The sequence below is a fragment of the Symphalangus syndactylus genome, chromosome 19 (assembly GCF_028878055.3).
Source record: "Symphalangus syndactylus isolate Jambi chromosome 19, NHGRI_mSymSyn1-v2.1_pri, whole genome shotgun sequence".
In the NCBI taxonomy this organism is placed as follows: Eukaryota; Metazoa; Chordata; class Mammalia; order Primates; family Hylobatidae; genus Symphalangus; species Symphalangus syndactylus.
In genome coordinates, this window is record NC_072434.2 from 84,602,455 (window position 1) to 84,620,989 (window position 18,535).

An 18,535-nucleotide genomic window follows, 5' to 3' on the forward strand; every position below is an offset into this window, starting at 1 on the left:
ACTGAGCTCTAGGGGTTGTGAAATAGAGCTCATCAGGCAGAGGATAAGTGTCTGGTTTTTTTATGGTCTTCTGTGCATTTACCCTACTGCCTAGCACAATGTCTGATGTGTGGTAGGGGTATTAGTTAAAATACTGGTTTGGCGGTCTCTGTTGTGACTTGTAAAAGATGAAAAGTTAATTTTATCTCTCTCATGGAGAAATCTAGGCAGGTAAGTGCCCAGGGAGGTGCAGTGCCTGTGTTCCATCAGGCTGTCCAGAGATTCATTCCCCAGGCCTTCTGTTGCTTCACCCTCAGGGCATAGTATAACTGATAATGGCTCACTTGCATAATTCTGCCTCAGCCTGAGAGGAAAAGGATTGAGAAAGTAGGGAGCTAGCCAGGCCCAGTGGCTTACACCCGTAATCCTAGCACTTGGCAAGGCCGAGGCAGGCGGATCACGAGGTCAGGAGATCGAGACCATCCTGGCTAACATGGTGAAACCCTGTCTCTACTAAAAATACAAAAAATTAGCCGGGCATGGTGGCAGACGCCTGTAGTCCCAGCTACTCGGGAAACTGAGGCAGGAGAATCACGTGAACCCAGGAGGCAGGGGTTGCAGTGAGCTGAGATTGTGCCACTGTACTCCAGCCTGGGTGACAGAGCAAGACTCCCTCTCAAAAAAAAATAAATAAAAAGAGTAGAGGGCCAGCCAGCCTTTTGAAGGCTGTGCTTTTATTGCGCCCTGCATTCTGTTGTCCGTAACTTAGTCATATGGCTATCCCTGGATAAAAGTAGGATGTAGGCTGGCGCTGTGGAACATGGCTGTAATCCCAGCCACTTAGGAGGCTGAGGTGGGAGGGATCACTTGAACCTGGGAGTTAGAGGCTACAATCAGCTATAACCATGCCACTAAGAGTACCTCACTGAATATCCACTGCAGTCTTTGGAATTTGATACTGTTTTAATCATTTTTCTAGGGGAGGTAACTGAGGCTTTAGGATGTTGGAGTAGCTTTTCTCAAACACATTAGAAAGCAAGTAGGAGAACCTCACAATCTGTGCACCAGAAGAACTGGCATCACCTGAAAGCTTGTTAGAAACAAACAACCTCAGTCCCACCCAGACTTAGGGATCAGAATCTGCATTTTAAAGGATCCCAGATGATTCAAGTACACATTAAGTTTGAGAAATACTGCTTTATTTTACAGAGACCATGTTCATAATCTCTACACAGTCCTGCCTTCTAGGGAAGCCTAAGATGATAACTTTATTAAGAGAATTATTAAGAGATGTGACATTAAAGCAGATTCAAGATAATTCTTTTTTCTGATTATAAGTTCTAATTTTATAGATTTCAAATGTGTTAATTCTGCATTTTCTGCGTTTGGCCTAAGTTCTGAGATCATCTTAGAAGAGTCTACTCTCCTCTTCATTGCATTGTGGTCACTGAATTCTAAGAATGTTCTAACTTTAGGTTCTTCTTCTCCAAGGTGTTGGAAAAAAAGGTCAGATCATAGCAGTGATACATAATACAAAGTTTGGGTTACTTAAGGACACTGGGGAATCCATCCTTTTAGACATCTGTCCTTTTCTGAATGTCTGCCTTCTGAAAGTTGGTAGATGATTATTGTTCCTATGTAAAATCTTAGGCATTTAAATGTAAAATCCAGTTTGTAATCAAGTGCGTTTGAATTATAATAGAAAAAGCAGGCCAGGAGTAGTGGCTCAAGCCTGTAATCCCATCACTGTGGGAGGCCGAGGCAGGAGGATCACCTGAGGTTGGGAGTTTGAGACCAGCCTGACCAACATGGAGAAGCCCCATCTCTGCTATACATACAAAATTGGCTGGGCCATGGTCCCACATGCCTGTAACCTCAGCTACTCAGGAGGCTGAGGTAGGAGAATCGCTTGAACCCGGGAGGCGGAGATTGCAGTGAGCTGAGATCATGCCATTGCACTCCAGCCTGGGCAACAAGAGCAAAACTCCATTTCAAAAAAAAAAAAAAAAAAAAAAAGCAAATTCCACATATGAAATGTGAAAGATTCTATAAGACTTCTTAAAGGACTAACCCCTAAACATGAGCCAATTGGGTTTAAAACCTATGATTAAAAAGCAACATGCAGATATCAGCATTTTTAGAGAGGGTACTTGGATATCAGTTTGGAGAATGGACAGGAAGGGATGAGATGCAATAGGTGGCTTTAGAATTACTTGGAAGGCTTTTAAAATTCAGAGTGATGGTTCCTACTCTCATGTTCTGATTAGTAGGTTTGTGATAGGGCCTGAGAACTTGCATTTTTAATGTTTATTATTGATACAAAATATTTATATGTATTTTTGATACATCATATTTATACATATTTATGATGTTACATGCATAGAATGTGTGGTGATGAAGTCTGGATATTTAGTATCCATCACTTTGAGCATATATCACTTCTGTGAGTTAGGAACATTTTAAGTCCTTTCTTCTAGCTGTTTTGTAATATATAATACATTGTTGTTAACTATGCTCACCCTCCTCTATCTAACATTAGAACGTATTTCTTCTATCTAATGCTTGTACCCATTAATCAATCTCTCCTCATCATCTCCCCCTCCACCACCCACCCTACCCAGCCTCTGATATCTTTTGTTCTACTTTCTACCTCCATGAGATTAACATTTTTCACTCCCACATATGAGTGAGAGTGTGTGATATTTGTCTTTCTTTACCTGGTTTATCTCACTTAAGGTAATGGCCTCCTGTTCTATCCATGTTGCTGCAAGTGACATGATTTTATTCTTTTTTTATGCCTGGATAATATTCTGTTGTGTATGTATATATATGTTTTATATATTATATATATATATGTATAAACATGTTACATATTTAAAAATATTTTCTTTATTTGTCCATTGATGGACACTTAGGTTGATTTAATATCCTTGCTATTGTGAACAGTACTGCAGTAAACGTAGGGTGAAGATATCCTTTTAATATTTATTTTCCTTTGGATACATACCCAGGAGTGGGATTGCTGGATCATATGGTAGTTCTATTTTTAGTATTTTGAAATGTTTCCATATTGTTTTCTATAGTGACTGTACTAATTTAAATCCCCTTTTAGTCACATCCTTGCCAGAATCTATTTTTTTTTTTTAATAATAGTCATTCTAACTGGGCAAGATAATATCTCATTGTGGTTTTGATTTGCATTTTCCTGATGATTAGTGACGTTGAGCAGTTTTTTTCATATACCTGTTGGCCAATCGTATGTTGTCTTTTGAGAAATGTCTATTCATATCCTCATTAAAAAGTGGGCAAAGGACATGAATTATTTATTTATTTATTTATTCATTTATTTATGTACTGTTGAGTTGTTTGAGTTCCTTGTATATGGATATTAGTTCCATGTTGAATGAATAGTTTACAAATATTTTCTCCCATTAAACAGGCCATGTCCTTACTCTGTTGATTGTTTTTTTGCTGTCCAGAAGCCTTTTAGCTCAAAATAGTCCCATTTGTCTATTTTTGTTTTAGTTGTCTGTGCTTTTGAGGTCTTAGCCATAAAATCTTTGCCTTGACCGATTTCTTGAAAGTATTTTCCCTTGGTTTACTTCTAGTAGATTTATAGTTTCGAGTCTTGCCTTTAAGTTGTTAATCCGTCTTGCACTGATTTTGTATACATGGTGAGAGATAAGGGTCTAGCTTCATTGTTCTGCATATAGATATCCAATTTTTCCAGCACCATTTTTTGAAGAGGGTGTCTTTTCCCTGAAGTATGTTCATGGTGTCTTTGTTGAAAATCAGTTGCCTGTAAATATGTGGGTTTATACCTGGGTTGTCTATTCTTTTCCATTGGTCCATGTGTCTGTTTTTATACCAATACCACGCAGTTTTGATTACTATAACCTTGTAATATATTTTCAGGTCAGGTAGTATGATACCTCCAGCTTTGTTTGTTTATTCATTTTGCTCTGGATTGCTTTGTCTATTCAGGCTTGTTTTTGGATCCATAAGGATTTTAGAGTTGCTTTTGTATTTCTGTGAAAAATGTCATTGTTTTGATAAGGATTGCATTGGATCTGGAGATGGTTTTGGGGAGTAGAGTCATTTCAACAATATTTATTCTTCCTGTCCATGAGCATGGAATGTCTATTCATTTGTTTCTGTCCTCTTCAATTTCTTTCATCAGTGTGTTGTAGTTTTTCTTACAGAGGTCTTCTATCTTCTTGGTTAAATTTATTACTAAGTTATTCATTTTTTGTAGCTATTTGAGATTGGATTGCCTTCATTTCTTTCTCAGCTAGTTCATTATTGTTCTGTAGAAACTGGTGATTTTTGTATGTTGATTTTGTATACTGCAACTTTACTGAGTTCATCAGAAATAATGGTTTTTTGGTGGCATCTTATATTTTCTAGATATAAGCTTATGTCATTTGTAAAGAGAAACAAATTGACTTCCTGTCTTTTAATTTGGACTCCTTTTATTTCTTTCTCTTGCCTGATTTCTCTGGCTAGGAATTCTAGCACTATGTTAAGTAGGAGTGGTGAAAGTGAGCATCCTTGTCTTGTTCCAATTATTAGAGGAAAGGCTTTCAGCTTTTCCCCATTCAGTATGATGTTAGCTGTGGATTTGCCATATATGCCTTTATTAAGTTGAGATATGTTCCTACTATACCTAGATTATTGAGAATTTTTATCATGAAGGGATGTTGAATTTTATCAAATGCTTTTTCTGTGTCCATTGAGATGATCATATGGCTTTCGTTTTTCACTCTTGATTTGATATATCACATTTATTGATTTGCATATGTACAACCATTTTTGCATCCCTGGGATAAATCCCACTTGATTATGGTATTTTTTTTAGATGTGCTGTTGAATTAACTTGTTAGTATTTTGTTAAGGATTTTTGCATCTCTGTTCATCAGGATATTGGCCTGTAGTTTTCTATTTTGTTGTATTCTTGTCTGGTTTTGGTATCAGGGTAATGCTGACCTGGTGGAATAAGTTAGGGAGCATTCCCTTCTCTTCTATTTTTTTTGGGGGGTGGGAAGAGTTTGAGGAAAATTAGTGTTCTTTGTACGTTTGGTAGAATTTGTCAGTGACACCATGTGGTCCTGGACTTTTCTTTGTTGGGAGACTTTTTATTACTGATTCAATCTCACAACTCATTGCTAGTCTGTTCAGGTTTTCTATTTCTTCCCAATTCAATCTTGGTAGATTGTATGTGTCCAGGAATTTATTCATTTTCTCTAGATTTTCCAGTATATTATTGTATAGTTGTTCGTAATAGTCTCTGATGATCTTTTATATTTCTGTGGTATCAGTTGTAATGTCTCATTTTTAATTTCTGTTTTTGTTTATTTGAGTCTTCTCATTTACTTGGTTAGTCTAGCTAGCAGTTTATCAATTTTATTTATCTTTTCATAAAACTATCTTTTTATTTTGTTGATTCTTTGTGGTTTTTTTATTCTTTATTTTGTTTAGTTCTGTTCTAATCTTCATTACTTATTTCTTCCTACTGATTTTGTTCTTGCTTTTCTAGTTCCTTGATATACATTGTTAGATTGTTTGAGATCTTTCTACTTTTTTGATGTAGGCATTTATTATTTTAAGCTTTCCTCTTAGCACTACTTTTGTTGTATCTCATAGGTTTTGGTGTTTTGTGTTTCCAATTTCATTTGTTTCTAGGATTTTTTTTTATTTCTTCCTTAATTTCTTCCTGGACTCAGTAGTCATTGAGGAGCATGTTGTTTAGTTTCCATGTATTTGTGCAGTTTCTAAAGTTCCTCTTGTTGCTGATTTCTACTTTTATTTCATTGAGATCTGAGAAGATACTTGATATGATTTCAATATTTAAAATGTGTTGATATTTTTGTGTCCTAACACATTGTCTATTCTGGAGAATGTTCCATGTGATGGTGAGAGGAATGTGTATTCTATAGCTGTTGAATGCGATGTTCTGTAAATGTCTGTTAGGTCCATTTGGTCTAAAGTTCAGTTTAAATCCTAGGTTTCTTTGTTAATTTTCTGTCTAGATGATTCTGCTATTGCTGAGAGTGTGATGTTGATGTCTCCTACTATTATTGTATTTGAGTCTGTCTCTCCCTTTAGATCTAATAATATGTTTTATATATCTATGTGCCCTGTTGTTGGGTACATACATCCTCTTGCTGAATTGAAACTTTTATCGTGTTATCTTCTTTATAAGTGGAAAGTTTAATCTGTTTACATTCAGGGTTATTATTGATATGTAAGGGCAAATTCAGGTCACTTCCTTAATTGATTTCTTTTTTTTATTTTTATTTTATTTTATTTACTTTATTTATTTATTTATTTATTTATTTATTTTTGAGACCAAGTCTCACTGTTGCCTAGGCTGGAGTGCAGTGACGCTATCTCGGCTCAGTGCAACCTCTGCCTCCCGGGTTAAAGCAATTCTCCTGCCTCAGCCTTCCAAGTAGCTGGGATTACAGGCGTCCACCATCTCACCTGGCTAATTTTTGTATTTTTAGTAGAGACGGGATTTCACCATGTAGACCAGGTTGGTCTCAAACTCCTGGCCTCAGGGTATCCGCCTGCCTCACCCTCCCAAAGTGTTAGGGTTACAGGTGTGAGCACTGCTTCCGGCCTCCTTAATTGATTTCTGATTGCTTTGCGCATATCCTTTGTTCCTTTCTTTTTCTCTTACTGTTCATCATGGTGGTTTTGTGGTTTTCTATAGTGACAGCATTTGGATCCTTCCTCTTCCTTATTTGTGTGTTTGCTCTACCAGTGGGTTTTATACTTTTGCATGCTTTCATGATGGTAGATATCATTCTTTTGCTTGCAGATGTAGGACTCCCATAAACTTTTCTTGTAGGCCCAGTCTTTTGGTGATTAGTACCTTCAACTTTTGCTTGTCTAGGAAAGACTGTATTTCTCCATCATTTATGAAGGGTTACTTTGCTGGGAAGAGTATCCTTGGCTGGCAGTTTTTTCTTTTTTTTTTCCAGCTCTTTGAGTATATCATTCAATTCTCTCCTGGCCAGTAAGATTTTTGCTGAGAAATCAGCTGTTATTCTGACTGGGGGCTCTCTTATAAGTGACTAGATGCTTATCTCTTGCTGTTTTTAGAATTTGTTCTTTGCCTCTGACTTTTGACAGTTTGACTCTCATGTGCCACAGAGAAGACCTTTTTGAATTGTATCTGTTTGGGGATTTCTGACCTTCCTGTATTTGTATGTCTAAATCTCTTACTAGACTTGGGAATTTTTTTAGCTATTATTTCATTAAGTAGGTTTTTTTTATCCCTTTCATTTATTCTTCATCTTCTGGGACACTGAAAATTCAAATATTTGTTTGCTTTATGGTGTCCCACGTGTGATGTAGTCTTTGTTCACTCTTTTTTTTGTGTTTTTTTTTTTTGAGACAGAGTCTCACTCTGTCGCCAGGCTGGAGTGCAGTGGTGCAATCTTGGCTCATTGCAACCTCCAACTCCCTGGTTCAAGCAATTCTCCTGCCTCAGCCTCCTTAGTGGCTGGGATTACAGGCACGTACCACCACACCCAGCTAATATTTGTATTTTATTTTATTTTATTTTTTTAAGTAGAGACGGGGTTTTACCATGTTGGCCAGGATGATCTCAGTCTCCTGACCTCATTATCTGCCTGCCTCAGCCTCCCAAAGTGCTGGGATTACAGACATGAGACACCACGCCTGGCCTGTTCATTCTTTTTTATTCTTTATTCTTTATTTTTATCTGACTAGGTTATTTCAAAAGACCTGTCTTCAAGTTCTAAAATTGTTTCTTCTGCTTAATCTAGTTTATTGTTGAAGCTTTCGAATATATTTTGTATTTTATTCAATGAAGTCTTCCATCCCAGAATTTCTGTTTGGTTCTTTTTTATGATATCTACCTTTTTGATAAATTTCTCATTCATATCCTAAATTGTTTTTCTAATTTCTTTGTATTGTTTATATGAGTTTTCTTGTATGTCACTGAGATTCTTTAATATCATTATTTTGAATTCTTTTTCTGGAACTTCATGAATGTCTTTTTCATTGGAATTTGTTGCTGGAGAATTATTATGTTCCTTTGGAGGTGTAATATCTCTTCATTTTATTATGTTTATTGTTTATTTACATTGATATTTGTGCATCTGGTATAACAGTCACTTATTCCAACTTTTTTGAATTTGCTTTTATAGGGGAGGACTTTTTCCTGAAGATGTATCTGTGGTGTTGGTTTGATGTAGCATTTTGCCTTTGATTCTGGGTGAATACAGCAGTGTAGTCTCTGTATGATTTTTTCATCTTTAAGTGTCAGTAGTGCTTGTAATTTCCTCAGTGGCTTAGGATGTGGTTGTTAGTGGAGGTCATAGTAAAGTTTGCTGGGGATGAGGATGCTAGGTGGGGCAGTCCTCAATCGTTGGCAGGTGCTCGAGGTGGCAGTGGCAGGCCAAGCATGCCTGTCCTTTGGTCTTAGGGTGGTGTATGCTGGCCCTGATATTAGCAAGTTCAGTCAGGCCAATTGGATCTCCAGGTGGCTTGCTTGGGTGCCAGCAGTGGAAGAAGTGGGCTGGGTGTCTGGAGGGTCCTTAGGCTCCTAGGCAGTGGGCATAGTGCTGGGGACAGCAGTAGTAGTGGTGAGACAACCCTTAGGCTCCCAAGTGGTTTGTGCTGGTGTGGCAGTGGCTATGACAGGCCACGTGGGGCAGTCTCAAGGCTTGCAGGTGGCATGGGTGGGTGGATGGTGTGGGTGGGTGGGTGCTAGTTGTGGTGTTAGCAGTAGGTTGAGTGGGTTTGTCCTCAGGCCCCCAGAAGGAGTGCTCAGGTGCCATTGGTGGTGAATGGGGCAGGACCATTCCCAAGCCTCTGGATGGTGTGCTTGGGCACTGGGGGAGTGGGATGGGTTTTAACTTGGTTAAATGGTCCTGTTCTCTGGCCCCTACGTGGTATGTGTGGGTGCTGGCTGTGGTAAGTAGGATAGGGGTGGACCCCAGGCCCGCCCCCGGCCCCCTGGCAAAATAGCTGGGTGGGGGTAGCAGCGACTGTGTGGTGGTCCTGAGGCCCTGCTGCTGGGGAGGGCGGAGTTACCATGGCAGCAGTTGTAAACAGCTGACTGGAGGAGCTTGTGCTGTGCCTCCATATGGCGGCTGCGAGAGGGGTACCCCATCATCAGGGTGCTCTTCAATGCACAAAGGCCTTGCTACTAGGGGCAGCAAGGTCATTGGCAAAGGCTTGTGCTTTGGCCCTGCCTGCGGTTGGAGGATATCAAGGGAGCCCCAGGGATGTGGAGGTGCAGGGGCTATTGGGCCCCAGGCCAGGATGCAGTCTGGTGGGGGCTGACATTTCAAAATAGTGCCTTCCTGTAACTGCTTATGACACAGCAGGCGAGTGGATCTCAGTGCGTGCTCCCTCTCTGGAGGGGTGCTGTGCCTGATCTCCGGGTGGCTCCCTGTGTTAGCCTCAGGGCCTGTGCGGGCCACGGGGTTCTCCCATGGCTGCTATTGCAGGAGTCTATGGTGGAAGTGTGGGCTGCTGGGGCCACTCACTTAACCTTTACCACATGAGGGAGCCTGGAGAACCTTTATTACATTAGAGAGCCTCTAGCTCCCAGCTGATCCTGGCTGAGCAGACTGCCCCACTTCCCTCTTCTTCTTTGCCTCCCATGTTACCTGTCACTTATTTTTTGAATTCCAATGTTCTCTCTTATGTGATCTGTTTGGCCTGTGATTACTCACTATTTCAGTTCTTGTTTGTGGAGGAGGCGAGTACCAGGTGCCTCTAGTCAGCCATCTTGAAACTCCCCTCTAACTTTTTCTTGGATTTTTGATAACTTTCCAGGTGATGATGGTGCCCATTTGTCCAAGGAACACACTTTGAGAACCACTGGACTAGAGTTTGGGAGACCAATCAGAAATCTTCTGCATTTATCTATGTAAGATAAAGTATAGAACTAAATGCTGAAAATAGAGTTAAGGAGGAGGGGTCGTTTCCACAAATACAGAGGAGAGAGGAGCTGTAATTGGCAGGACTTGATACCAGACCAGAGTATGCAGGTGAAGGGGAGGTAGGAGTCTTCATTGGTTTCTAGATTCCTAATGTTGGTAGCTGGATGAAGAATAATGGTACCTTTATCTCAATATATAGCATAAAGTAGAAGAAGCTGGCTGGTGGTGTTGGGGTGGAACTTATATGTGTGTCATTTTAGACATGTCAAATGGAGATTATGGGGACAATTTAAGTAGAGATATCTTTTCACACAGTAGGAGACTGCCAAGTTGAAGATGCAGACATATATGTCTCTACAGGAGAAATTATAGGTTATAATGTGATGAGAATAGGTTATAATGTGATGAGAATAGGTTATAATGTGATGAAAATAAGGTATAGAGAACAGAACTCTAGGATATGCAAATATTTAAGGTGAAATCAGAATAATTCATCTTCAAAAGGACTGAGAAGAAATGTTAGGAGCCCTGGAAAAGAAGTTACTATAAGGGTGTGATCAACATGTCAATACTATAAGGAGGTCAAATGATACATGGATTGAAACGTGCCTATTGCATTGAGAAACCAGAAGATGATAGAAAACCTTGATAAAAGCATTTTCATCAAGCAGCATGATTTGGCCCAGATTGCACTGACTTGTGGTTAGAAACTGGTTTTCAGGACAGAGTATACACGTTCTGCTTCTCTGATATTAAATTCCTATTTTTTAAGCTCTGAAGAGGACAATGCTATGGATAGAAATACTTTGCTGTACTAATAGGTTCATATTCTAGTTTTAACCTCATTTTTCTAGGTGGAATTTAGAAAAATGTTTAGTTAACATTTAGAATCAAAATGTATATGTTGTTTTTTCTTTTGCAACAGCAGCGCCTTTTGGGAGATATTGTGCCTTACCAAGAGGCTTTCAGAAATGATCCAGGTGGGGCCAGGCAGCAGTGGTTTATGCCGGTTATTTCAACACTTTGGGAGGCCGAAGTGGGTGGATCACCTGAGGTCAGGAGTTCGAGACCTGCCTGGCCAACATGGTGAAACCCGGTCTCTACTAAAAATACAAAAAAAAAAAAAAAAAAAAAAAAAAAATAGCTGGGCATGGTGGCATGCGCCTGTAATCCCAGCAACTCAGGAGGCTGAGGCACGAGACTCACTTGAACTCAGGAGGCGGAGGCTGCAGTGAGCCGAGATCGCACCACTGCACTCCATCCTGGGTGACAGAGTGAGACTCCATCTCAAAAGAAACAAACAAATAAACAAACCACAACAACAACAAAGATCACGGTGGTTTTTGTGGTTGGTCCTTCTGAAAGTGTTATGTTTTATTCCCCACCCCCATCCATGCTGGGGCACCCAGAGTGCTATTATTGCTATTAAGAATATTGTTTTACTCTGTGACTTTGTAATCATAAAACAACAGTTGGGTATGATTATTTTATTACTATCCTGATTGACCCAACTTAAACTATAAGGGAAGACAGGGTCCAAAGATGCAATAGCTGTTAGGGCAGCTGTCACTTCTGGTAATTTGACTATAATCACTGTCTTTCCTTTTCCTCCAGTGTTTTTCTAAGCAGATTTAAAACAAAACACTGGGAGTAAATAGAAAATGCTGCCCCTCACACGATCAGGACCTGGGATAAGTTTCGTAAGCAGAATTTCCTGGTGATGCTATTGTCTGGAAAACATGGTCAAAAAATATCTATCTGTTCTGTAACAGCCTTCCCACCTCTGTTTTAGGACCACTTCCCATGGGATCGTGTGCCCTGATTCTTCAAGACTTGCTGGAAATCCAGACTTGAGATTGTGCTGATGCAGCCCTTTTAATTTGATGCTTGTGTCCCTCTGTTAATTAGTAGGAAAGTTCTCCCCAAAATGTAGGTCAAATGCAGAATGAGAGGAACTTCCAGTAAAATAGTGAGCTTTCTATGTGACCCAAGTGAAAGCACTTTTTAAAAAAAAATTTTCGTGAAACAACCAATCTAGCAGATTCTCTATGTGTGTACTTTTATTTTGCCCTTCACTTGTTGACATATTTCAAGCTTCAGTGTTTCAAGGCTGCACATTAAAAAAAAGAATACTTCAAATCTCAGGCTGCAAATGATCATATGTGTAATTGTGATTTTACAGAGACCAGACTAATTTCCTAGACCATTAGAAATTTTACTTGTTGACAGATCAGGCTCTCAAAAGACTGGTTAAAAAACATGTCTTTGAGGCTGATGGTGAATAATGGGGGAAAATGGTGGATTTTGAAGATTTATGATATAAAACCCAAAAGCTCTCTTCAAACATTAAAAAAACACTGTTTTGAATACTTTAGGTAATGTCGTGAGATATTTTCTCTTAATTTGTTCTTCATTTAGGATTTTTTAAAGTGCTAGTAAGCATATTGGAGTCCAAATTAACATTTTCCCCTTTTACTTTCTTTCTTGAGCAGGTTGTCAAGTTATTAAGCAACAAAAGATCACAAGCAGTTGGAATACTAATGTCTAGTCTTCATTTAGATATGAAAGACATACAACATGGTAAGTGTCAAAATGAAAATTTAGCTTCTGAATATTACAATTTGGGCTGAAGGATATGATGGTCAGTGGTAAAGTTATTTCAAACTTAGAGTTTCTGTATAGACTGAGGTTAGTATATTTCCCGTAAGTGTGATCAAGCTATCTCCCATGATTGTTTCTGGAAGGATTACTATTAATTTGCCTGCGGTGTTATTTATATACCTTACTAACAGTCTAATTCTCATGTGACATTATTATCTTAGTTCAGGCCACTATAACCACGTACCCCAGACTGGTGGGTGATAAATAAGAGAAATTTATTTCTCACAGTTCTAGGAGGCTGGAAGTTCGAGATCAGGGTGCCAGCATATTCGGTTCTGGTGAGGGCTGTCTTTCAGGTTGCAGACTGCCATCTTCTCCGTGTATCCTCAACTGGCAGAAAGAAGGAAAGAGTTCTCTTGGGTCTGTTTTATAAGGGGATTGATCCCATGCATGAGAATTCTACCCTTGTGACCTAATGACCACTTGACCTAATGACCACCACCTAGGATTCTGTCTCCTTGTACCTTCACATGGGAGTGAGGTTTGCAACATATGAACAGAAATATTTTCTGTTTGGAATTAGAGTGGTTCTTAACATTTTATAAATGGCTTTAGTGTCAATATTTTAATACTTGGATTCTACTGTACAATTGATGGCCATTCTTATGCCATATCCTCCTATGACATTTATGCTGAGAGATACTGCCCAAAGGTGAATAGAGGAATTAAGTGTAAGTTCAGAGTGTCCCTTAAGCTGACTAGAACCTAAGAATAGATTTAAAGCAGATTGAATTATCCAATGGAATGCCAGTTTACCTATTAAAGAAGTATGGTTTCAAGAATAACACAGACCTTATAATCACAAAAGCATTTAACTGGCTTTCTAGCTTACCCCTTTATGAATGTGGATTCTATTTGTTGGGCTTAAAATCTTGTGTGGGATAACTCATAAATAGCACAAGCTTGGTATGCCCTGTGAATTGATGAGTAACTCTTAATCACAATTTAAGTTTTTATTAAATTGTTTTGATGGGGAGGAGACTTCCTCAAGCTGAAACATTTGGGGTAATAGTCACAGAAGGGAAGGCCAAGGCTGGCGCCAGGCAGTACTTGGTGTTTCTAAAGCTGGCAGATGTAGCCCAGTTAAGTCATAGGATGAAATCTGAAAATAATGATATGGTTCTTTCCTTCAGTCAAATATTCAACTTGGGTTGAGTTGATAATGAGAACCTTATGAACAAAAGAGTCCGCCTGACATCTGTGTCTGTGGTAAAGCCAGTGAGAGTTCATTGAAAATTTGCTTGCTTTAACATGCAACGCTAGCAATAACATGGCATGAAAGGCAGTAGTTGGAGGGTCATACAGAATCATGCATAAACTTTATCCCATTAGGATGTGAAGTGATTGCTTTAGTCCCTTTGAAACCCTGTACACTTTTTTTTTTTTTTTTTTTAAATACGGTGGCCTTCCAAGTCTAAAGCAGCAAGAGGTTGTGCCCTCCTGCAGGTAAAGTCCTGTTCTGCCTTGGTGTATTGTCTGCAAATAGGATTTACATGTGTGAATCGCTTGTGTTCTCTAGAGCAAACTTGACTTCTCTCAGGATATGCCTCCACTGAGGAGTCCACAGAAGCATAAACGTCATTGATTTTGGATACAGAAGTAGCCACAGAATTTATCTAGACCTCCAGCGTCATTTTTTAAAATACTTTTTATTTCTATAGGTTTTTGGGGAACAGATGCTATTTGGTTACATGAGTAAGTTCTTTAGTGGTGATTTATGAGATTTTGGTGCACACATCACCCGAGCAGTATACACTGAACCCAATTTGTAGTCTTTTATTCCTCACACCCTCCCACCCTTCCACCAAGTCCCCAAAGTCCATTGTATCACTTTTTATGCCTTTGCATCCTCATAGCTTAGCTCTCACTTATGAATGTGAGAACATACAATGTTTGGTTTTACATTCCTGAGTTACTTCACTTAGAATAGTAGTCCCCAGTTCCATCCAGGTTGCTGTGAATGCCATTAATTTGTTCCTTTTTATAGCTGAGTATTATTTCATCATATGGAATATGCTACAATTCTTTATCTACTCGTTGATTGATGGGCATTTAGGCTGATTCCATATTTTTGCAATTGCGAATGGTGCTGCTATAAACATGCACATATGAGTATCTTTTTCGTACAATGGCTTCTTTTCCTCTGGGTAGATATCCAGTAGTGGGATTGCTGGATCCAATGGCAGTTCTACTTTTAGTTATTTAAGGAATCTCCACACTGTTTTCCATAGTGGTTGTGCTGGTTTACATTCCCACCAGCAGTGTAGAAATGTTCCATTTTTACTGCTTCCATGCCAACATCTATTATTTTTTATTTATTTTTTTTAATATGGCCATTCTTGCAGGAGTAAGGTGGTATCACATTGTGGTTTTGATTTGCATTTCCCTGATCATCAGTGATGCTGAGCATTTTTTCATGTTTGTTGGCCATTTGTATATCTTCTGTTGAGAATTGTCTATTTGTGTCCTTAGCCCACTTTTTGATGGAATTGTTTGTTTTCTTATTGCTAATTTGTCTGTGCTCCTTGCAGATTCTGGATATTGGTCCTCTGTCAGATGTATAGATTGTGAAGACTTTCTCCCACTTTGTGGGTTGTCTGTTTACTCTGCTGACTATTCCTTTTGCCACGCAGAAGCTCTTTAGTTTAATTAAGTCCCACCTATTTATCTTTGTTTTCGTTGCATTTGCTTTGGGTTCTTTGTCATGAAGTCTTTGCTTAAGCCAATGTCTAGAAAAATTTTTCCAATGTTATCTTCTAGAATTTTTATAGTTTCAGGTCTTAGGTTTAAGTCCTTGACCCATCTTGAGTTGATTTTTGTATAATGTGAGAGGCGAGGATCCAGTTTCATTCTCCTACAGTGTCTCGCCAATTATCCCAGCACCATTTGTTGAAAAAAGTGTCCTTTCCTCACTTTATGTTTTTGTTTGCTTTGTCAAAGATCAGTTGGCTGTAAGTATTTCACTTTATTTCTGGGTTGTCTGTTCTGTGTCATTGGTCTGTGTGTCTATTTTTATACCAGTACCCTGCTGTTTTGGTGACTATGGCCTTATAGTATAGTTTGAAGTCAGGTAATGTGATGGTTCCAGATCTGTTCTTTTTGCTTAGTCTTGCTTTGGTTATGCGGCATTTTTATCGACAGGCAAAATAAGACCTGTGAGTGGTCCAGTTTCCCTCTCAGTATCACGCAGCTTGTTAATGAAACAGGTTGAACTTGCACCCGGGCCCCTTCATTAACTAGTACCTTTTTTTTTTCATTCAGACATGCTGCTTCTCCAAGATTGTGCTTTTTTTTTTTTTTTTTTTACCACCAGCATTGGTTTATCTAAAACAAAATATATGTAATATTGTAATAAACAGCAAGAATCATTTTCTCTCCTTCTCTTCTTTGCTGTCAGTACTCTAAGGTTTCATTTACTTTGTAATGTTTATATTTCAAAGTGCTCCATTAGAGTAATTAGTGTGTAAGGTTTGGATTCTAGGTATCAAAGTTCTAACCCTGGTCCCGCTGGGCACCACTTGCTCAGTCTGTTATTTGAATACAGGTTCTTTCCCACAATAATAGATGTGGAGCATTCTCGGCAACACACACAGTCAAAAGGCAGAGAGGAGAGAAGAGGTCAGGTTCTTGACTAAGTTTATTAATGCGGCAAATATAAGGAGGCATCCCCAAATAATTACCTGTGTGTGTGTTAGTATATAAAAGCTGTAATGAAGGCCTGAGCTGCTGGCTATTTGGTAATGTTCAAACTGGCCTACAGTTATAATACCTCTGAAAAAATCTCACTCTGGTTTACAATAATTTGAAGTCTGAGATGAAAGTGCCTTCCAGAGAAGATTTTCCCTTTGTGTGTGTGTGTGCTAGGGTCTGGGGGCACTGTGGGTTTAGGATCACCTTGAGTCACGCTCTGGGGGGCGTAGGAGGGTCCCTTCAGCCAGTGCTGTTTGTCCACTGAATGGGTTGGTTCCCCTGTCAGTATAGCCCTTTTTTTATTATTATTATACTTTAAGTTCTAGGGTACATGTGCACAACCAGTATAGCCCTTTGAGTCCCATTTCATTGTGGGGTATGTCTAGAATCTCTTTGATGAGTGGGTTCTGGGCTTTGATATTTGGCCCCTCCCACCGTGAAACTGTCAAGAGAAAGTTGACCTTTGTTAGGATAGGGAAATACACTCAGGGCAAAAGCAGTTTGTGAGCGGGATCACTTCTCTGAGTTCTCTCTTCATTTTGTTTAGCATGGTAATTATTATCTTGTCAGCTCTTATGATATTTTACAAACATGTATTACTCAGCATTTTTAGTTGTTAGTGGGGGGATTGATTTCAAATAATGTTGGCCTGTGATTCCCATAAATTGATATTATAAGAGTATCCTACATCTTCATAGTGGTAGTTTAGTTTTTTGAAAATTGATTAAATTTTTTATACAACATTTGGTCCGTATTCCAGGGGTCAGTGTGCTCTTCACAGATCTTAGGTCCATTTTCATAGATAACAGTAGCTGCAAAAGAATTTGCAATTCCATAAGCTTCAGCTTTATCCCCCGACAAAGTCACGGTTAGATAGAAATACCATATAATTTATCATCCTAACTGGGGTACTTTAAGAGTAGAAGGGGATGTCATTGATAATATTGCCTGGATAACAAATGTAAAGTGAAAACTTTTCCTTTTTTTTTTTTTTTTTTTTTGAGACAGAGTCTCACTCTGTCATCCAGGCATAGTGCAGTGGCACAATCTCAGCTCACTACAATTTCTGCCTCCTTATGCCTCAGCTCCCCGAGTAGCTGGGATTACAGCCACCTGCCACCACGCCCAGCTAATTTGTGTTTTTAGTAGAGACAGGGTTTCACCATGCTGGCCAGCCTAGTCTCAAACTCCTGACCTCAAGTGATCCACCCACCTCAGCCTCCCAAAGTGCTGGGATTATAGGTGTGAGCCACCTCACCCGTCCCCAAAAACTTTTCAAATACGCTAGTAGTATTGTCACCATACTACCAGATCAAACTGAAGCAAGTTTCAGACTGAACCCTCCCCTACACACAGATATATATTACACTGGTATTTCTTGGCCATCTCAAGCAAAATAGTTTGAAAACCCTGCTTCATAAACTTGAGGTTGTCTAGCTCTCTGTCTTTATAGGGGCTCTCACCGTGATCTTATCTGAAAGGTTTGCTTCAGACAGATATAAGCTTGGGACAGATGTAGGAATCTGCTACCCTCATAGTCTGCATGAGACATCTAGAAACTCAACTCAGCCAGTGGCTGCACCCAGTACTGTTTAGGTCCTAGGCCTCAGGCAGCCTCCTTAAAGAACAAAACTATTATCCCCCAGTAGACTCTTATTCTAGCTATGGAAGAGGTAGGAGTGGAGCATCCCTAAGAGATTTCAGCTAATCCACACATCCAGAATGACTTTAATTTCACCATTGAAAGCCCATTTCAGACATTAGTATGCATATTAAAGCCTCGGTTGTTGATTTAGATAGAGATAGCTGAGCAGCTTGCATTAACTGCCTCTGGAGAATGGCCTTTCTTGCATAGTGCTGGTCAGCCATCCCTGAGGTGTGGTCCCTTAGACACTCCCTCTGCAAAAATATTTGAAAATAGATTACAGATCTCATCACAAGGAATATCTGTAATATCTATTTAGTAGTCTTACACATTAAACTTATGGAAACACGTTTCAATGTACTGCAGGGATACCCAGCCAGGGTATGAATGGCTCCGATTCCTTCTTGTCTTTTATATCTGTCCTGTCTAAAGCTAACTGGAATTATGGGCCCTTGGGCAGTAAATGCTATATTATCTCCTTGCTGAAATTTCTATCCTGTTTAAACATGATTTATGAAAATCATGTATCTTAAAATTTAATGAGATAATGTAAACTACCTAGCATTCCATCAGAAATATAGTTGATACAGTCAATAAAATTGTAGTTATTTTTATTTTTTAATCTCTGAGCCTA

The 18,535-nt window shown here is 39.2% G+C and overlaps 1 protein-coding gene across 3 annotated transcripts in view; it reads left to right on the forward strand.

Annotated features, from left to right (window-relative positions):
* Nucleotides 1-18,535, forward strand: part of FMN2 (formin 2) — a 392,431-nt gene that overhangs the window by 156,065 nt on the left and 217,831 nt on the right. For all 3 annotated transcript variants that reach the window (XM_063613470.1, XM_055234932.2, XM_055234935.2), the window contains one exon: nt 12,398-12,485. In XM_063613470.1, the coding sequence (XP_063469540.1) occupies nt 12,398-12,485 (88 nt within the window). The remainder of the gene's footprint in view (nt 1-12,397; nt 12,486-18,535) is intronic.